Source organism: Berghia stephanieae, chromosome 7 (assembly GCF_034508935.2).
Source record: "Berghia stephanieae isolate SIO BIC M18660-M18661 chromosome 7, UCSD_Bste_1.3, whole genome shotgun sequence".
NCBI classification, from domain to species: domain Eukaryota; kingdom Metazoa; phylum Mollusca; class Gastropoda; order Nudibranchia; family Aeolidiidae; genus Berghia; species Berghia stephanieae.
In genome coordinates, this window is record NC_088366.1 from 6,010,952 (window position 1) to 6,029,898 (window position 18,947).

The window sequence follows — 18,947 nt, forward strand, 5'->3', positions numbered from 1 at the left end:
AGTGGCTCCGCCTTAACCAGCGTGACCTCAATGGCCCTAACCAACAGCAACACTAATGTGGTATTACATTTTTTTTTCAACTGAGACAAAGCTGTCAGCGGCCAGGTAGGTACTCATTTTACTCATGAATACGGTGAGAGAAGGTGAGTCAAGAGCCTTTTCCAAGGACTCAACTATGCGCCACCGATCAGGGCGGGGCCCCAACCCTGGACCGTCCGAATGCGAGTGTTATAGTCATATCACGAGAACTACTACTACTACTACTACTACTACTACTACTACTACTACTACTACTACTACTACTACTACTACTACGACTACTACTACTACTACTACTACTACTACTACTACTACTACTACTACTACTGATACGAGAAACGGCTGGGTAAAACCAATAACAAAGAGCTGAGTGATGTCAATATCGTTCCGTCTATAAAAGTTTAAGTTTACACATAGTTGTTTGTTTCGGTACGTCGGCTGGCGGATGTTGTGATGTGTTCAAAAAAAAAAAAAAAAAAAAAAAAAAAAAAAAAAAAAAAAAAAAAAAACCAACTCCCCCCCCCCCCCCCCCCAAAAAAAAAAAAAAAAAAAAAACAACAACAAAAAACCCCCAAAAAAAAAAAAAAAGCAAAAACAAAATAAACAAACAAACAAAAAAACATAAAAACAAAAGTAAACAAATACAAACAAAAACAAAAAAAAAACAACAACAAAAGACAAAGCAAACAAAACAGCACAAAACAAAACAGAAAAAAAAAAGTAAATCCATCAACAAGGCCAACATAATTTTTTTTCCAAACCAGTATAAAAAGTTCCCGGAAAAATTTCCGGATTTTCCCGCGGTTCCAGCAGAGAAATTTTACGTAAACGCAACACGCAACAGGCGTTTACAACTTTCGCTCTCTCAACGCTCTTGCGCTGCTCGATTATACAGAAACACGCTTACTACATTCGTGGCTCATTAGGGGACTTTCAACTATACAATTTAAAATTCTAAATCTTTGGAATTGAACTTTTAACACCTAAATATGAATAAAGAAGAAAAGGAAAAGCGTGGAGAGTCTCCTACATTGCCAGCGTCTAGTGATGAGGCAGAAATACCAATGGTAATAGAGGAGGCTATCTGCGCCCAGTTCATCGACAGCTCGTTATCAGGTATGCGATATATTTGCATCTACTTAATTAAAATCTTTATCAGGACATTTAATGCTTATTTTATCATCACTATATTATTGTTCAGCTGTCATTTATTTCTGACCCAGTCTTAGCTTGCCTGTGCCCCTACGCCCTACTTCTTTTGCGTACATGCTGTGTCTTCTATCCCCCCATACCCGTTTCCCAATTGTTTCCTGTCATTGTCTTGGAATGAGATTACTTAGTTTTGTCCTGATCCTTGCCGGAGCTCCTTGGCTGGGAGGGAAACAGTCGAATGTATAGTTATAGTTTTGGGAGATGATATTTTTTTCCTTGTAAATCATCTCTCTGTTATGCATTGTATTATGTTGAGTTTACATATTATATTAAATGATTGGTAAACTAAACATTTGAGTGTATTCCTCTTAGATGGGACCTGTGCTTGTGTCTGGATGAGACTTTTAGGTGATCTCAAACTAAGTGCATTGGTGGTCTGCTCTTGGAATCTACATCTGATCCCTATTTGTTCCCAGTTCCCCTATGTCTTACTTTTTCTTGGGTGCTTTTATTGTAATTCTATAACTTTTTACTATCCCATTTTCTTCCTTTTTACTGGCGCTGATATAACCTAAATGTGTTGCAAGCGCCGTAAAACCCTTAAAAACAAACAAACATACTTCTTTTGAACTCTTGTTCGTCATTCTGCCTCTGCTTCCCTTTATCAACCAGCTGACATCTTAAATAAACTGACTTGGGATTGGACTTGGACTGAGAGAGTAGACTATATTATATTATTAATAATATTTAGTAGTGTTGTGCCTAGGCTTGGGATCCTACCGTTGCAAAGAGTAGTTTTGAGTAATGAACTTAGGTAGTCGCATCGCCCGTGGCTGAGCCGCTGATCGAGCCCCGATATCGATGTTACGGCTCTGGAGTGAAAATTGTGTTTACCGGTGAACATAGTTTTACTTCCATTGCCGTGGAATCGCTTCCTGTGCACTAATTTCGTCACTTCCGGTCTCATTTTAAAGAGGAGAAGCCAGCGCATCAGGCGGCGTTTTCAGATTTTTAATCCGTTCATTCTTTGTTCAGATGCCAGCTGTTTGAAAATTTGGTAAGTTTTAACTTCATTTTAAATACATTTTTCATTATATTACCTATTTTTAATTAATGTTATATTATTCGCCAACCATTTTTCTCTATTTGTGTGAATTTTGGTGGTGATTGATGCTGGCGAAAGCGTCTTTTAGTGACTTTAAATACGATGCGTGTTCATGAAGTTGGCGACGGCCAACCAGGATTGCCTCTCGATGTATCCCCGAGTCTCCTGTGTACAGTGCAGTCTGTAAACTATCGACTGCGTTTGCTTTTGTGACTTGTATAAATAATTTCAAGCTAAATAATTGCTGTAAAAAGACTGAAAATAGTCCCATCCATAATTTTAGTTTTATTTTATGAATGAATGTTGAAACTGAAATGACTTTTTAACTGGGATGATACCGGACAACTAAAAATTATGTTCCACTGATATTATTTTTTATCTTTTATTTTTGTTTGTTCTGCAGGTTAAGTGTGTTGGTTTAATTTAATGTGGTTAATTTCAATACAAATAATACAGAATAGCATGATAGAGCCAATTCAAGTATATTTCATTCATTACTTTACTCTTTACCACAACAAAAATTATTATATAACTTTTAATTTTGTTGATTTAATCATAATCGAAGTACTTTTTTTGTTTTCAGAGTCAGACGTTCATTATGACACCACATTTTCATGTTTCATTTCCTGCCTTGTATTTTTAAATATGAAATTGAAATAACAATATGAATTTGATTGTCTGCCACCTCCAACTCCCGTCGTCTGCCGCCTCGAACTCCAGTCGTCTGTCTTGTATTTTTAAATATGAGATTGAAATAACAACATGAATTTGATTGTCTGCCACCTCCAACTCCAGTCGTCTGCCTCCTCCAGCTCCAATAATCTGCCTTGTATTTTTATATATGAAATTGAAATAACAACATGAATTTGATTGTCTGCCACCTCCAACTCCAGTCGTCTGCCGCCTCTAACTCCTGTCGTCTGTCTTGTATTTTTAAATATGAGATTGAAATAACAACATGAATTTGATTGTCTGCCTCCTCCAGCTCCAATAATCTGCCTTTATTTTTAAATATGAAATTGACATAACAACATGAATTTGATTGTCTGTCACCTCCAACTCCAGTCGTCTGCCGCCTCGAACTCCAGTCGTCTGTCTTGTATTTTTAAATATGAGATTGAAATAACAACATGAATTTGATTGTCTGCCACCTCCAACTCCAGTCGTCTGCCGTCTCGAACTCCAGTCGTCTGTCTTGTATTTCTAAATATGAGATTGAAATAACAACATGAATTTGATTGTCTGTCACCTCCAGCTCCTATAATCTGCCTTGTATTTTTGAATATATGAAATTGTAATAACAACATGAATTTGATTGTCTGCCACCTCCAACTCCCGTCGTCTGCCGCCTCCAGCTCCAATAATCTGCCTTGTATTTCTAAATATGAGATTGAAATAACAACATGAATTTGATTGTCTGCCACCTCCAACTCCCGTCATCTGCCTCCTCCAGCTCCAATAATCCGCCTTGTATTTTTAAATATGAAATTGAAATAACAACATGAATTTGATTGTCTGCCACCTCCAACTCCAGTCGTCTGCCGCCTCTAACTCCAGTCGTCTGTCTTGTATTTTTAAATATGAGACTGAAATAACGACATGAATTTGATTGTCTGCCACCTCCAACTCCCGTCGACTGCCTCCTCCAGCTCCAATAATCTGCCTTGTATTTTAAATATGAAATTGAAGTAACAACATGAATTCGATCGTCAGTCTCCCCCAACTACTTCTGTATCATTGCTTGGACTTCGATGTATTTATTCAGTATCATTACCTGGATATTGCCTGTGTCTACATTCCATGCAGCCAACAACCCAGAGTGCCTAGATTTTGTTTGTCTTCTGTCTTTTGCCACATATCAGCCATCTTATGGATTTAAGCGAGTCAGTACGTGAGTACCCTTTAATCTGTTCTCTTAGTGATGTTGAATGCAAAGCAATTATCAAATTTTCTAAAGTTCATTTCAATTTTAATGTAGTTTAATAGTTATTCATATGATACATCTCTTCGAGATGTTCAGTTTGATATATGACATGCCTATGTTGCAGAAAGTTTGCAAAGTGTCGGTATTTATCGGCTTATTGTTTGTTATTATGTAATATGTTACGTAATATTCAATTTTGCATTTTCAGGTTAAGTTTTCTCTACCACTCTTATGTAGTTCTTGTTTTTAATTTTGCATTTTTATCACTGACCATGTTTGCATATCTAAAGCGGCAAGCTTGTTTCTCCCGAGTACTGTTGGTGCCCAAATGTCTTGTCCAAGGATGCAAAAACATTGGGCAGTACATTTGCAAGTTGCATTTACTGACACTTGTTCAACTTTATTTCTAGCCCTGTTCATTGTTTTTTTGTTTTTTTTTTCTTCTCTCCGAATACCAGTCATCTTTCGTCTGTTGCTCATTTGCCAATGCCAAATATTAAGTGCCTTCCCCAAGGACACAACTTTAGTGTCTAAATTCATACGTTTACGCTCCTTTCCTCTTGTTTTAACAATTTTTGTGTTCAAAATTAATCATAGCCATAGTATTGTAAGCATGCTCTGGAAGAAGACCACCCTCAAATCTGTTTTTAAAGTTATTATCCGTTCCTCGCGTCTTTTTTTTCATTTTCTAGGGTTATGTAATTGCATGACGTTGCATAATATTGCATAATAATCATTTAATTTTTTTTAAATTTGCTTCGTCTTTCCTTTGCGATCATTTTGATATATGGTTTTATATGTATTCCACCCCAAATAACCGTGATTTTCCATTTCCCCCGCTTTTCGGTTGCTCTCTGGTCACAGTTTTAGTTTCTTTTTTCCTCTTAAATTATATTAAGTATTTTGGTCCACTTTTGCGGACTAATAATCCCGTAACTTTGGTTCTAATTGTCACATTGTCATAATTTTGGTACCATTGAAAAGTGTATTTCTTGCAGAATAGCATGAGACTATTTTGAAAACAATTGCTGCAATCTCAAATTTTCATGCAACTACCAATGAACTACTTCGATGGTTGTAGTTGTAGGATTAGTAGGATGCAACTTATATTATTAAATCTGCTTGAGTCAAACGGTTCTATTACTATTACCCTGGTCTGGTTACAAGAAAGTAAGAAAGACCAACAGACCTGACCGCTGGATAACACTAACACACTGCCAAGCCGATCCCTACACTAGGAAGGAAAATCCTCTGCAATCTTGGCACAACCGACATCTTTGGTACCAAGGCAGAATAAGTGGAGTGGTCTCTTACATTACAACTACATAACACAAGGCCAGGGAAAGTGTCTGTACCTTTGCTGCTATGGCTTTGGCACAGGGTTGGTCATATTTTTTATCTTCAACTCAAACCATCTGTCTCACTGATGGGTAGTGCGGGGCGGTCCTTGGCAAGCTTAAGGACCACGGTCCTACGGTCCTTGGGAAATGAAGACCGCAAGGACCGGTCCTCTAGGACCGGTCCTTTTCGACATTGAACATTCCTGAGAGACTGTTGGAAATTCGAACCGGTTTGACCTTTGAGAGCGTGGGATCGTTCATTCTTGAACCGTTAAAGACCGCTACACGATGAAAACCGTGGCCTACAGGAGTAAAACACACGGAGTAGTCACACTCATTTCAAATTGTAACCTAATTAGAGAAGAGGGGTGATGCCTTCTTTATTTGCTCACCGTACTTCCTTGTTAGTTCGATAATTTAATAAAATTTGAAATTTATCCCCATTAACGGAGATAATGGCATCGCCCAAGGCGTTGATCGAGTTGTTCGTGGCGTTGATACACACACGCAACTCCTACCCCCCCCCCCCCCCCCCCCCACACACACATACATTAGAGGGCAGCGAGCATTTAAGAGTAAGAGAGAGACGTGAAGTTATAATAAGAGGGGGTGGATGAGGTGATAAGAGGGGTCGATGGTGACTTTTCGCCAGATCTAACAAACTCAGCTACCCATTCATTGCTGAGTAGACAGGGATTCAGAAAAAAATCGACTGCACCCGGGATCGATCTCTGGCCCTTTGCGTATAAAGAGAGTGCTCTATCAACTGAGCTATCGGGGTCCCCAAATATTCTATTGGACTTTTTTAAAATTCAGACGTTATAACTGGGTTTTTTGGAAGGAAGAAACTAATGAAACTCATATTATTTGATTAGTAAAAACACCAAACGAAATTTTAATATTATTGTATTATTTTAAATGACAACACTGCGATAGAAAGGAGTGGTGACAAGAGATGGACAAAAGAAAACAAAAAATCGGATTTGCTACTTGCTAGGTTCGACACACACACACACACACACACACATCTTTTGTAGTCACATACATTTCAAACAATAACCCATTAGAGAAGAGGGGTCATGCCTTCACCATAGATCATTGTCATTGCGATCATTATGGTGTAGTAAATTTTGAAATTTACCCCGTATAATGGAATTGTCCAAGGCGTGCGCCTCCTGTTCCCCCCATCTCACACACGAAAGGGCGGTTTGGGAAGTGGAGGTTGGTGGTCGTCTGCCTGTATGGTCGTCTGTGTCGTTTAGTGTATGGCAAAGGGGGGTGGGTGCGATTAATTAAGTGGGATGGGTGGTGATTGGTGGAAGATAGGCAACCGAAGCAACGAATCGCTGGGGAAGTAGTAGGCTATGGCGCGAGACCGTAGGACCGTGGTCCTTGCAAGGACCGCCCCGCACTAGTTGAAAGGTGATAAGAAGTGAGGACCGCCGCCGATCTTCCCCTCTGGGACCGGTCTTCGGTTCACAGCTAAAAGACCGTCGGACCGCGGTCCGGACCGGTCTTCAGCGCGGCACTACTGATGGGCGGGGTCTACTGAGAGGTACTCAGCATCCGTGCAACTAGATGTTTGGGGCGTGGGGCATTTGGATCTCTTTGTGTCTCCTCCTACACTACTTGCCAGGAGGAACTGATTTATCTGGCCACGATAAGGGCGATCAAGGGACTGGCAGTACTGTTACGTGCTATAGTTCCATCTTTCCAGAGTAGGTTGCAGGTGGCTGTAGGTACTGCATACCTACCAAGTATCCCAATAAAATCGGATTCGCTCCGATTTTTCCTCCTTTTTGAGTACCCTGTCGTAATATGGAAAACCGCTTTTTTTCCCACCCATCATGTTTTGACCACAAAAAAAAAGTTTTAAAAATGCGTAACTGATTTTTCATGTTGGTGAGTTGTTAGAACGACCAATTGTTGAAGGGTCAAGATGATCAATAGCCAATCGTTCTTCGATCAAAAAACTTAAGAACTCATGAGGACAAAAGTTTGAAATTTGGTGATGGACGGACCTATGAAATTGTATCTGGGCGGAGTTGAGTCATGAGTGACCATAGAAATCGAAAATGCGACGGCAGACATCAAAGGGTAGGCTTATATCCTCAAAGGATGTCTACATGATTGACATGGCCATATAGGGACTTCATTATCTACTCCAAAAATAATATGAACACTAGAAGGTTTATGAGTCGAGAACTGACTGGTGATGATGAAGAAGTACGATTGGGCCAAGGAGCCAGAGTTTATCCTGGTTTCTATAGCGTGAAACTCTTGCTTGCTACCCTTTGGATAGAATGCTAGTTTGTCTCAAAGTTCTTTCTGCCAGATCTAACAGACCCAGCTGCTTTGACAGGGGAGTCAGAAATAATTCCACTTCACCCGGGATCGATCTTGGTCCCTTTGTGTGTGAAGCCAGCGTTCTACCAACTGAGCTATCAGGATTCTCCTGAACAGAAGCAAGCTCAATGTAAATATTGTGTGGTCAACATATAAATACTTTCTTGACAGACAGCTATAACTGTTCATCTGTAAGCTTCGATCAATTAAGTTTCAGCCATTTTTCCCAACTTCATTTGAATTTATCTTTTTAGTAAACTTACTAAACTAATATTTTTGTTGAGCTTTCACTCATGCTATGGTACACGTTGTCAGAGTTTCATGCATAAAGTAGCTTGTCAGTTTCTGATTAGTGCTTGTTATGAATCTGATCCAGTTATAACCACAACGACTGACAATGAAGTAATGCCTTGCTTTTTATTTGTATATCTCACAGAATCAGACACGGCAAGTAGCAGACCAGCTTCGCCATGTCTCGGTGCAGCAATTCGAAAGGTGAGCCAGTCTCCAATCTCTTTAGTTTTACATAATATAAATAATTGATCATTCTCCATCACCAAAGGGTGTTGAACTGGACATGCAACAAATGGGTATAGTCCATTCGACTTTCTCCAACAATATTACTTATACTTATACTTATAAACATTTCAATTTTTTTTATTCCTCCAGTAAGTTGGTGAGGTGAATAACCGATGATTTTTGACTCATATAATTATAACGATGATAATAATGACACTATTGAAAGTAATAATAAAATATAAATGCATATTTGTTAAGCTTATCCCGCTATATATGCAGACTCTGGTTGCATAATTCATTATTGGACAATATTGGTTGCTGGAATGTGAAAAGACCTGGCATAGAAGTTTTACTCTAGGTCCCATGAAATGTGAATGTTTCCAAAGTTGCTGGGAGGATAAAATGATACAAATTGAAGCGCATACAGCACATTGAATACATAAAAATGTATAGTATTATATAAAAGTGGATTTTTACTTTATTAGTTATGGCACAGTGGTGAGATACAGGTCAAAAGATAGTTTGTCTCAAAGCAAGCTCCAAATATGTCTATAATACATCTTTGGCATCAAGTTCTGAAGGAACACTTTCCTGAGCGGCCATGTGGTCTAGTGGTATGACACTCGCTTTCGGATCAGTAGGCCTCGCTCCTCTTGTAGTTGAATCCTTGGAGAAAGCTCTTTACTTACATTCTCATACCGTACTCGGGTGTAAAATGAGTACCTGACCCTTAACAACATTACCTCTGTCCGAAAAAATTGTAATATTGCCTAACAGACGTCATGTCCCATCCTAAATACTAAATATGTGAAATGGTGCTGTTGGCCAGGGACCCCTTGTAAAGTGCTTTGAGCACGTTTAGTAGATATTGCGCTATATAAAAGCCCAATTGTTGTCAATTAATAGAGTTATAGGCCCCTATTACCATATCCATATCAACCAAAAGATTTTTTATTCTTCTTGTGTAAAGAGGAAAAAGGAGAGTCAGTTTTAAAAATAGTTATTTTAATGTAAATCTATTTATTTTAAAAGGAGTTGGCAGAGGTTCATCAAGCCAATATTATCACCAAGACGATGATGGAAGAAGAAGAACGGCTGCAGGTTGAAGGAACAATACAGGAGGAAGAGAGACAAAAGCAAAATCAGTTGGTAGGTTTACTTTATATGTGATGCTTTTCTTTTTGAGAAATGTATTGAACAACTTCACTTGATATGATTAGGAACTTCCACCCTTTGAAAGGTTCACCAGTAAAAGTTGAAAATTATGGAGTTTTATGCCATTGAATTTGAAGCATTTTATGCTCATTCGGGATTCAAAGATATTTTCCATCACCAGCCCTGTCATTTTCCCAGATTTCATTGGGAAATTCCTGATCCAGTTGGTCTGTTGCTAATTTCCGATAACAGAAATTCACAATAAGAGCTTCAAATTTTATTGTTATAAGGGAATTTTAATAAAATTGATAAATGACAGTGATGGAGAAACATGGTAATATGATTCGATCACCACAGAGATTGTTTTTAATATTATATGGTATATGTGTGGTGCCTCATTTTCCAATATTCATTTTTATTATTGTTATTGTTATGTATCAGACAGAGGTTTCTTTCTTTTTTTAAAAATTGCATTTTCATTGACTTTCTTCAGTTGCTTGATGAAGTGGACGAAACTACAGAAATGAGATATGAAAGACTCAAATATCTGCTCAGTAAAAGCACCCTCTACACTGAGTATCTGGTGGACAGGATGAAAAAGCAGAAGGAAGAACAGGAGAAGAGGAAGGAAAGAGTGGTGAAAAGGAAGGCAAAGATGGAGGAAATGAAGGATGTTGAAAAACCACAGGTATGAATAAAGGCTTGTGTAAAATTGTTGGGGTTTTTTTTTATCCTCCTGAATATTCTAATGCACATTTATTACACTTTTTTGTTTGTTTGTCCATTCAATGGATTAAGGGGGGGGGGGGGGGGGGGGGGGGGAGCAACACTAAAGGGTCATTTTTTTTTATTTGATGAAATATCCTAAACTTCTATGCACAGTCATAATGTATATGTTTGGGAAGGATGATTGAATATAATTTTTTTAAAAAAAAGTTGCCCGTTGCTATGGAAACGACGCCATATTGGAAAATAAACAAATCTTAAAAAGTCAAAGGTTTTTTTGTTTATCAAGCGATTGCCATAATATTTTGTTCAGAGATAGAAAAAAGGAAAATAAAGAGGCTCTAGAAGCCCGATTTTTTTTAAATTAGAAACTTTAAAGATTAAGTTCAAAGTTATTACTCGATTATTCCCCTTGAAAAAAGTTACATAATTTCAAATTACTCCAAAAAAAAATCTTTTAAAAAATATCTGGCTCCTAGAGGACCTGCGTATTTGTATGACACTCATTTGTAGAAAGTTTGAAGAAGATTGGTTAAAAACTGAGGGAGGGGATAGGTTTTCAGTGACGAAAGTTGCAGTTTTGAGAAAACCGCATTTAAAAGTCAAAGTAAATGAGTTTAGGGAAAAACTCTCCTCTCGCTCTCTGATTGGATTGTGACCACATGACATAATTAAGAACAAAGTGATTGGTTGTTGAAGATAGAGGAGAGTTTCTACTTTTCATTGATATGTTTTTACCTTTATTTAGTTATAAAGACTCTTTGATATTCTTTCACGAAATCAGTCCACTGAAACTAAAAATGGGCAGGATTTAATCATACTATGGGTCACAAAATACGTTATTTTGAGTCGAAAAAAACTGAAGATGAAGTTCTCATGCAATTTTTTATGCAGACAAATGGTCACTTGACAACATCCCACCAAAATCTAATTTTAGCAAACAGGGTCAAAATTCATCATTTTTAATGTCGCTCCCCCCCTTAATAGATTATTAATAAAGAACTGTCTCCCATAGTGGACAGGGAGGTACTTGTTGCGTCTGCTATCCCCCTTATCTGTTTTCCATTCCAGTTGCTTTCTGTAATTGTCTTGGAATGATTTTACTTGGTTTTGTCCTGACCCTGGCTGGGGATCTTTGGCTGTAATGGTAACAGTCGAATGTATAGTTATAGTTTTGGGAGATGATATTTTTTTCATTGTAAATCTTCTCTCTGTTATGCACTGTATTATGTTTTGTTTACATATATTTATGATTTGTAAACATTTGTGTGTATTTCTATTAGTGGGGACCTGTACCTGTGTCTGGATGAGACTTTTAGGTGATCTCAAACTAAGTAATTTGATAGTGTGCACCTGGAATCTACATGTTTTCTATTTGAACCATTCCCCTTAGTCTTACCTTTTCTTAGGTGCTTTAATTGTAATTCTAGAACTTATTACTATCCCGTTATCTTCCTTTTTACTGGCAATGATATTATCTAAATGTGTTGCAAGCGCCGTAAAATCCTTAAAAATATAAACAACAATAATGAATTGTGATTGTTTTTTGTTTTTTTCTTGGTGGTTGTTTTAAAAAAGAAAATAATTTGCATAAGTACCGTTACAGTTGCTGTAAATACCTTCATTAGTATCAGTAATATTAGACTTCTTTTCCTCATTGCTGGTAGTTGAACCATTTTCTGATAATGTATCTAAGCTTATCTCCCTTTAAAATTATAATTTTAAGTTATATAATATATCAAATTTAGTCAATTTGCATGACAAAATGAATTTTTTAAAAATTTATTAAAGTCTCCTTATTTTTTTCAAAAGGGGAAATTTCTCTTTACAGTTTTTTCCAAGCCAAGATTGTAATAATTTAGCAAATATTGTAATAACTTGGGCATCAGGTGTAGTGAGTGGACTTACTTTAGGCCACCCAGTGTAATGGTTGTGGATATCAGACTCCTTACCCAATGTGGAAGATTTATAGATCATACAATGGTACCATTCTACCCCTGGATTATTTTGAATAAAAAAGTTGCAGTGAGGTACACTCAGGGGCCTTTTTAGAATTCAAATCACCAGATTCAGAGGAGATCTTTGAAAAAAATTGTGGCTTGATTTATAAATTAAATTAAATTTAAAAAGTAGTATGATATAATGTTTCAATGTTTCAAGTTCCAATTATAAATATGGCACTATTGTATTTTTAGCTCAAACTCATATAATATTAAGGCCATTAATTGAGTATTGCTTTGCCAGCAAAATGAATTAATTTCATTTAATTGATTCCAGGGCTCACAACAAACGAGAAAGAGAAAGATGGAGGAGAACCATACAAATTGTCTAAGATGGGATTTATTAGTGATTTTAGTTTTACCAAGGGTGGAAATGTCAAAACTCTATTAAAATATGATAGAAACTTATTTATTTAGTTATGCCACAATTCAAAAAAATAAATTGTTGTTTAGTATTATTCCTCATTGTTTCTAATATACTAAATCGCCAGTTCATTATTTTTTTATGACCAAAGTGATAAAAAGTAACCAATTTTGAGATCTTTCTACCATTTTGGCAGTTTAAATCATACAAGTTGTCAATTGCGAATCCAGTAATTGTTGTCAACAAATTTTTTAAAAACATTTGCATCAATTGAAAGTGATGATGACACTTATATGATATTTGTAATCTTACCAACTGCTGCTTGTGACCATCTGTTTAAAATGCCTGTGTTCAATATTGACTCGGTCGTCTGCTTGATTTTTGCAAAGGGGGAGAATTGTTAAATTTAAAAAATTGATATATTCTGATTTTGCATATATATAATAATAATATATTAATTTTAAAATCGCTTGTGACCTGCAATTTTGAAGAATCCTAAAACGGGATTGCTAATACTGGTAAGAAGAATTGGGTGAATAAACAAATAATTTTATTTGGGATTTAGAACTTTCTCCTTAACTCATCATAGCTTGAATTTGTGAATCATAACATAATAAGTGTACATCAGTCTTGGCTCAAGGTAGTAGAAAGAAGTCTTTTCTTATATATCTCACTCCACTGTTTTGACTATGATAGCTAATTTATGTAAAATATCTCTGTCTTCAGTCCAAAAGGTCAAAGAGGGAAATAAAGTCTTCTCTCTTGTCTGATGAAAATCCAGTTTGTGAAGATAGCAAGAGTGATGTCAAGAGTGATGTAAGTTTTTGATAATTCAGTAATAACCTTGAAAATTGAGAATTTTGCTGCTGATATTATAATACAACCTTTTTTAAGCTTGACTTAATGTCTTAAGACGAGGTTTTAATTTCACAAAAAAATTATCATGTTCTTTCAAGCAGAAATATTGAAACTTAAATTTATTTATACTCTACCGGATTGATGATTGAATTATGTGTTCGTTGGAATTCCGCATAGGTGAAGTTTGCCACTCCTCGCTCCATGGTTCTTCTGTCTCTGCTAATCCCCCCTTGCCCTTATATTATTTGTCCTTGGCTTTGTGTTCATGTTCAAGAATGGAACCATTTGCTTTTGACTGGCTTCTGCTTGGAGTATTTTGCAGAGAAGGAAACAGTTAAAAGGACCCCCAGTGGGTTTAGCCAATCAAACGTTTTCATTGGCTATGAGTACAGGATTTCATTGGTTGGAAATGATACATTTTATTTGGGCTATAATTGGGCTGCTCTGAAATGAATATGTTTATTGACTAAAGTGATGGGCAGTTGGGCCGAAATACCAATATTGTATTGAGATAAATTTAAGACAATTTCAAACAATGGAAGGGGATTGAGATTCTTGGTGCCTCGATTTACACAACTTGTTAATGAATTTATTTAGATAGCAAACAGTGTTTCATGTCAAATTCTAGAAACTGTGAAGCGACATGTTAAAGCTAGTGGCGATTTGATAGACGGTTTTATTATTTTTCAGTCCGAAGAGGAAATGAAACCCCAAAAATCTGAGACAGATTGCGAGGATAGTGAAAATGAAGAGCCTGAATTATTGGAAAAAGCTGTGACTTTTGGTTTGGATGAGGTAAAAGTTTTATCTTGAGATCTTTGTGGCATAAGCTATGTGATATGAGGTGTGGAAGGTGCCTTGTTTTTGGTAAAAAAGGAATTTGTAAAGGTTCATATTCAATTGTATGAACATTTACAGCTTAAAGGGAAATTAGCTAGCTTCAGACAAAAATAGTACATGAATGATGTGTCAGTAAATTTACACACACTTCAGCTTTTGGGTTGTTCTAGAAACATGTGAGAGGAGTCCCATTGCAGAAAGGGTGGATAAGTGGTCAACAGAAGGAGACTAACCATAAACTACTTCTGAAAATTTTACCAATTGAATTCTTTGTTTTGCTTAAATTCGTTATTTATTGTTTTAAGACATTTTTGGCTTGGTCAGCACGTTCTATCATTGCTTTTCTTAAACTGTCAGTAATGCGTGCTTATAGAAGGAAGTATTTGTATGCTTTTTCCCAACATCGTTTTATTTTATTTATTTTCATATTTATGTATTTATTTATTTATTTGTTTTGTTTAAATAACAGAATAACAATGGTCCTAGGTACATAAATGGTGAGGAAGTTCCCCTCCTTCAACCCAAACTGATGGAAGGTGGTGTCTTGAGACCATATCAAGTTGAAGGATACAGTTGGTTAAAGGTACTGCAGGATGGACAATTAATATAACATTTTACGTTCATTATACAAGGTTGTCAATTTTCCGTATACTTACGGAATTCAGTATATTATAAACCCTCAGTATATTTTCAATCACCTGCTAAATAGAAAAAAAGTGAGTACGTCATGTATTTTTTTTACTGGAGTTCAACACTCAGTATGGGGTCGTTCTATGTGTGTGTTTGTTTGCATAAAAGTTCAGTAAATTTTTGCCTCCTGAACTGGCAACCCTGATTAAATTTAATATTTTTTTTCTAAAATACACAACGGTTTACATGGACGTGAAACTTTAATTTAAAACTAATCTAAAAAGTAACAATGGCTTTCGGAATTGTTGGTTTTTCTTGTATTTTGGCATGGTCAAGTGATGAGATATTATATATTTTAAGTACCAGAATAGGTCTTGAGCTGTGAACATAAATTCAAGACTGCTTGTCTGCTTACTAAGATATGCCCTGATATGCCTTCAGGCATTTGAAGCTCAATCTATATCAAAGGACTGTTCGTTTTCCCTTGTGATGAAATGACTAAACAGTCACAAGCACTTTATAACCACTTGAAACACAAATCAAATTATTGTGGTGTGGAAGCAACTTTAAAAAAAAAAAAAAAATTATAAAAAAAAATAATTTTTCATGACATCTTAGCTTTTGGTTTGAAAATTGTCACTGGACACTTAATTTGGTACAAGAATTCTCTTGAGTTCATATGAATCAGTGGTGATGGTTTTCTTCAGATCCATGGAAATTCACTATTTTGGAATTAAAAAAAAAATATATTGGCTGTGAGAAAGTTGATGTGAGGTGGAACATACAGGTGCAGTTTCTCACTCTTCAGAAGGTAGCTAGAGTATCAATGATAATTTATCATTTCAATTGGCAATAGTTCCAAATTTTCCTCCTTTTCACTTTTTTGTTACCATCAGCACTGTTGAATGGATTATTGAACAAATTTGTTCGAATTTCAATCATAGTGAACTCTAGAGAGTTAATCTTGCCTCTGATTTCAAGTGACTCTTAAACAGAGTTTCTCATGAAAATTAAATCATTTCTTACAGATTTTGTACGAGAATGGTGTAAACGGAATCCTTGCGGATGAAATGGGGCTGGGTAAAACTGTTCAGTGTGTTGCCATGTTGGCTCATCTTGTTCAAATGGGCATTCCTGGACCTTTTCTAGTATGTGCTCCACTGTCTACAATCCCGAATTGGTTGGCTGAATTACAAAGGTTTGCCCCCAAGGTAGGAGGATCATTTCAATTTATTGATATTTTATCTGATATTAAGTGATCCAACTCTTAAAATGTACAACACTAAAAAATAAAAAATTCAACTCGTCAAATGTACTAAACTTAAAAGAAAAGAAAAAAAGTAGATTTCGATGCTAAAGCATACTCCCCATACTTGATTTTTATGAATGATTTTTGTTGAAATGTGATAGGAGATTGTTTCATGACAAACTGAAATGGTATTTTTCTTCATATCAATTTTGGGGAGTTCATTCAGCTCTTATCAGGTGGGTCTCATTTACTCTTTTTCTCTCTCTCTCTTTCTCTCTTTCTCTCTCTCTCTCTCTCTCTCTCTCTCTCTCTCTCTCTCTCTCTGTCTCTCTCTCTCTCTCTCTCTCTTTCTCTCTCTCTCTCTCTCTCTCTCTCTCTCTCTCTCTCTCTCTGGCATTGTAGCTTATTGAATTATATGGATAGTAGAAATTCTTTCTTTTTATTATGTTGGTTAGAAATAATTCTATTCCTTTTTTAATATCTTGTTTATTTGAGTTATGAAGAAATGTAAGCATATGTTTCAATTTTAATTGCATTGACTTAGGTACCTACCATTCTCTACCATGGTGTCAAGGATGAACGAGCTCTCCTGGCCAAGAAAATTCGCCGCAGGCACAAAGTTCAAGACGGGGTTTTTGTGAAGCCTGTGGTTATCACTTCGTATGAAATTGCCATGATCGACAGACGCTACCTGGCATATAATGATTGGAAATATTTGATTGTTGACGAGGGTCACCGAATCAAAAACACACACTGTCGTCTGATCAGGTAGTTTTTTTTGTTGTTGTTGTTGATTTGCTAATTTTATTATAAAAGTTTTTTGAAAAAATACCTGTGACAGTACTTGTGTTGAATAGTATTATAAAAATATCTCATCTGCTTCTGATGATAATTACAGTGCAAAAATCATGATTTGATCAAACTGTTCTTAATGTTTTTTAGTTAATGAAACAAAAACATTTGTTTCCCTTCACCCAACCCCCATCCCTTTTAAGTTCTGAATGTCTTGTTGGTTGACAGGAGAATTGTTTTGGTTTTATTTTTGTTATAATTTTTTCCACAGAACTTTCTCTTGATCGGGTAAAATTTAAATGGAATAAAATTTTATGTGTGGCCCATCACGTTTAATTAATCATATTTTTCTCTTGTAATTTCTGTATTTTCTCACAGAGAATTGCGGATGTATCACTCCACCCACCGTTTGCTTTTAACTGGCACACCCCTCCAAAACAATATGGCAGAATTGTGGTCTCTCCTTAATTTCCTGTTGCCAGAGATATTTGATGATAGGGGAAGGTAATATATTATTTTTAATTGTACAGAAGCAGGCAGAAACTTTGTGTTTTATGCAGTTCTTTGTAATGTATACAACCATTTTCTTTTAGTGAATACAGCATATTTTATCAAATTTTATGCAGTTCCTTATTTCTAGTGAATACAATTCTTTCAGTGAACATAGCAATCTGTGCCTAAGATTCTGGTATGTTGGAGCAAAGTGATGGATAAAGAAAAAAGGGAAGAGAAGGGAGGCAATCCTTGAGTTGGATAAAATTTAAAACTTGACTTGTAAATGTTGTTAATGGCTTCACTAGATAACTAGAAATGTTAGGTTTGTTAGAAATTTTACTAGAAATGTAACGTCTTTTCTTTGTTTCAAGCTTTGAGATGTGGTTCGATGCCAACTGTATGGATGGTGAGACATCAGAAGAACAAATAGTCAAGCAGGAACAAGGAAAGAACATCCTTAGCATGCTACATCAGGTATGACTCAAGAATGAAATTACCATTTTCTATAAATAAAATTTCCAGACTATTATCGGATTTCTGATGCTAATGCCAAAGATAAGAGGAAGATATAGACCAGAGAGTCAGTTTGTGTGACATTGTTTTATAGACTTTTGCAGACATGTTCATGCTGATTTAATTATGTGAGGTTGGATGTTATTTGTTTTATTTTGATTTTTGGTCGGTTATATTCCACATAAAACACAAAAGATATTTCCTGTTCAGTGAATTAAAGAAGCATTGTAAGCTATTTAGCATGAAAGCAAAAAGTTATTGATGAAAAATTCTTATAATCAAGATTCAAATGGGTGTTAAAATTGCATCGACTACCTTCCATTAATCAGCAATACTTTTGTTCCATGTAACCAATAGTAAAAGTTTTTTATTCAGATAAGAAATATTCACTTGTGGAATAATATTAGGATCAAAACAAAGAATGTATGTCCTCTAGATGATTTTAAAGATTTTATCGACAGAGAGTTGTATTATCTAAGATTTCAATATGACCAGTAATGTTTTCTTACTCATTTATATAATGATTTATTGACCATATTATTGAAAAATCAATTTGTAGTCTTTATATCAAAGGCATTTAAAGGATAAAATCTTAAATTGAGCCTTTAATCTTGTTATGTTATGTTAATTTTAATGTTTAGAAATGACTACATGAACCGCTTGTTGATTTTTGATGACGACAGCCCACAATTTATCTTTTGTCTCTATCCTCCCATTTCCAGATTTTGTCTCCCTTTATGCTTCGCCGTCTGAAATCAGATGTGGATTTATGCATTCCTCCCAAGAAAGAAGTCCTTGTGTACGCCCCACTCACCAAAGAACAGAAGGACTTTTACTCAGCTCTTGTGGATCGCTCCATCTTCAACTTTCTGGATGGAAAGAATGTAAATAGTTTTCTTC

The 18,947-nt window shown here is 35.9% G+C and overlaps 1 protein-coding gene across 3 annotated transcripts in view; it reads left to right on the forward strand.

Moving 5' to 3' along the window:
* Positions 1-850: 850 nt before the first annotated feature.
* LOC144976411 (lymphocyte-specific helicase-like) overlaps positions 851-18,947 on the forward strand; it is a 32,183-nt gene continuing 14,086 nt past the window's right edge. The window contains exons 1-12 of one of the 3 annotated variants that reach the window (XM_078920693.1): positions 851-1,155; positions 8,343-8,401; positions 9,458-9,574; positions 10,074-10,268; positions 13,397-13,486; positions 14,219-14,323; positions 14,838-14,951; positions 16,027-16,209; positions 16,792-17,015; positions 17,418-17,543; positions 17,906-18,008; positions 18,770-18,931. In XM_078920693.1, coding sequence (XP_078776819.1) covers positions 1,029-1,155; positions 8,343-8,401; positions 9,458-9,574; positions 10,074-10,268; positions 13,397-13,486; positions 14,219-14,323; positions 14,838-14,951; positions 16,027-16,209; positions 16,792-17,015; positions 17,418-17,543; positions 17,906-18,008; positions 18,770-18,931 — 1,605 coding nt within the window. In that variant the 5' untranslated portion in view covers positions 851-1,028. Of the gene's footprint in view, positions 1,156-3,917; positions 4,188-8,342; positions 8,402-9,457; positions 9,575-10,073; positions 10,269-13,396; positions 13,487-14,218; positions 14,324-14,837; positions 14,952-16,026; positions 16,210-16,791; positions 17,016-17,417; positions 17,544-17,905; positions 18,009-18,769; positions 18,932-18,947 lie in introns of those variants that run through there. The other 2 variants (XM_078920692.1, XM_078920695.1) reach the window with 2 other exon arrangements.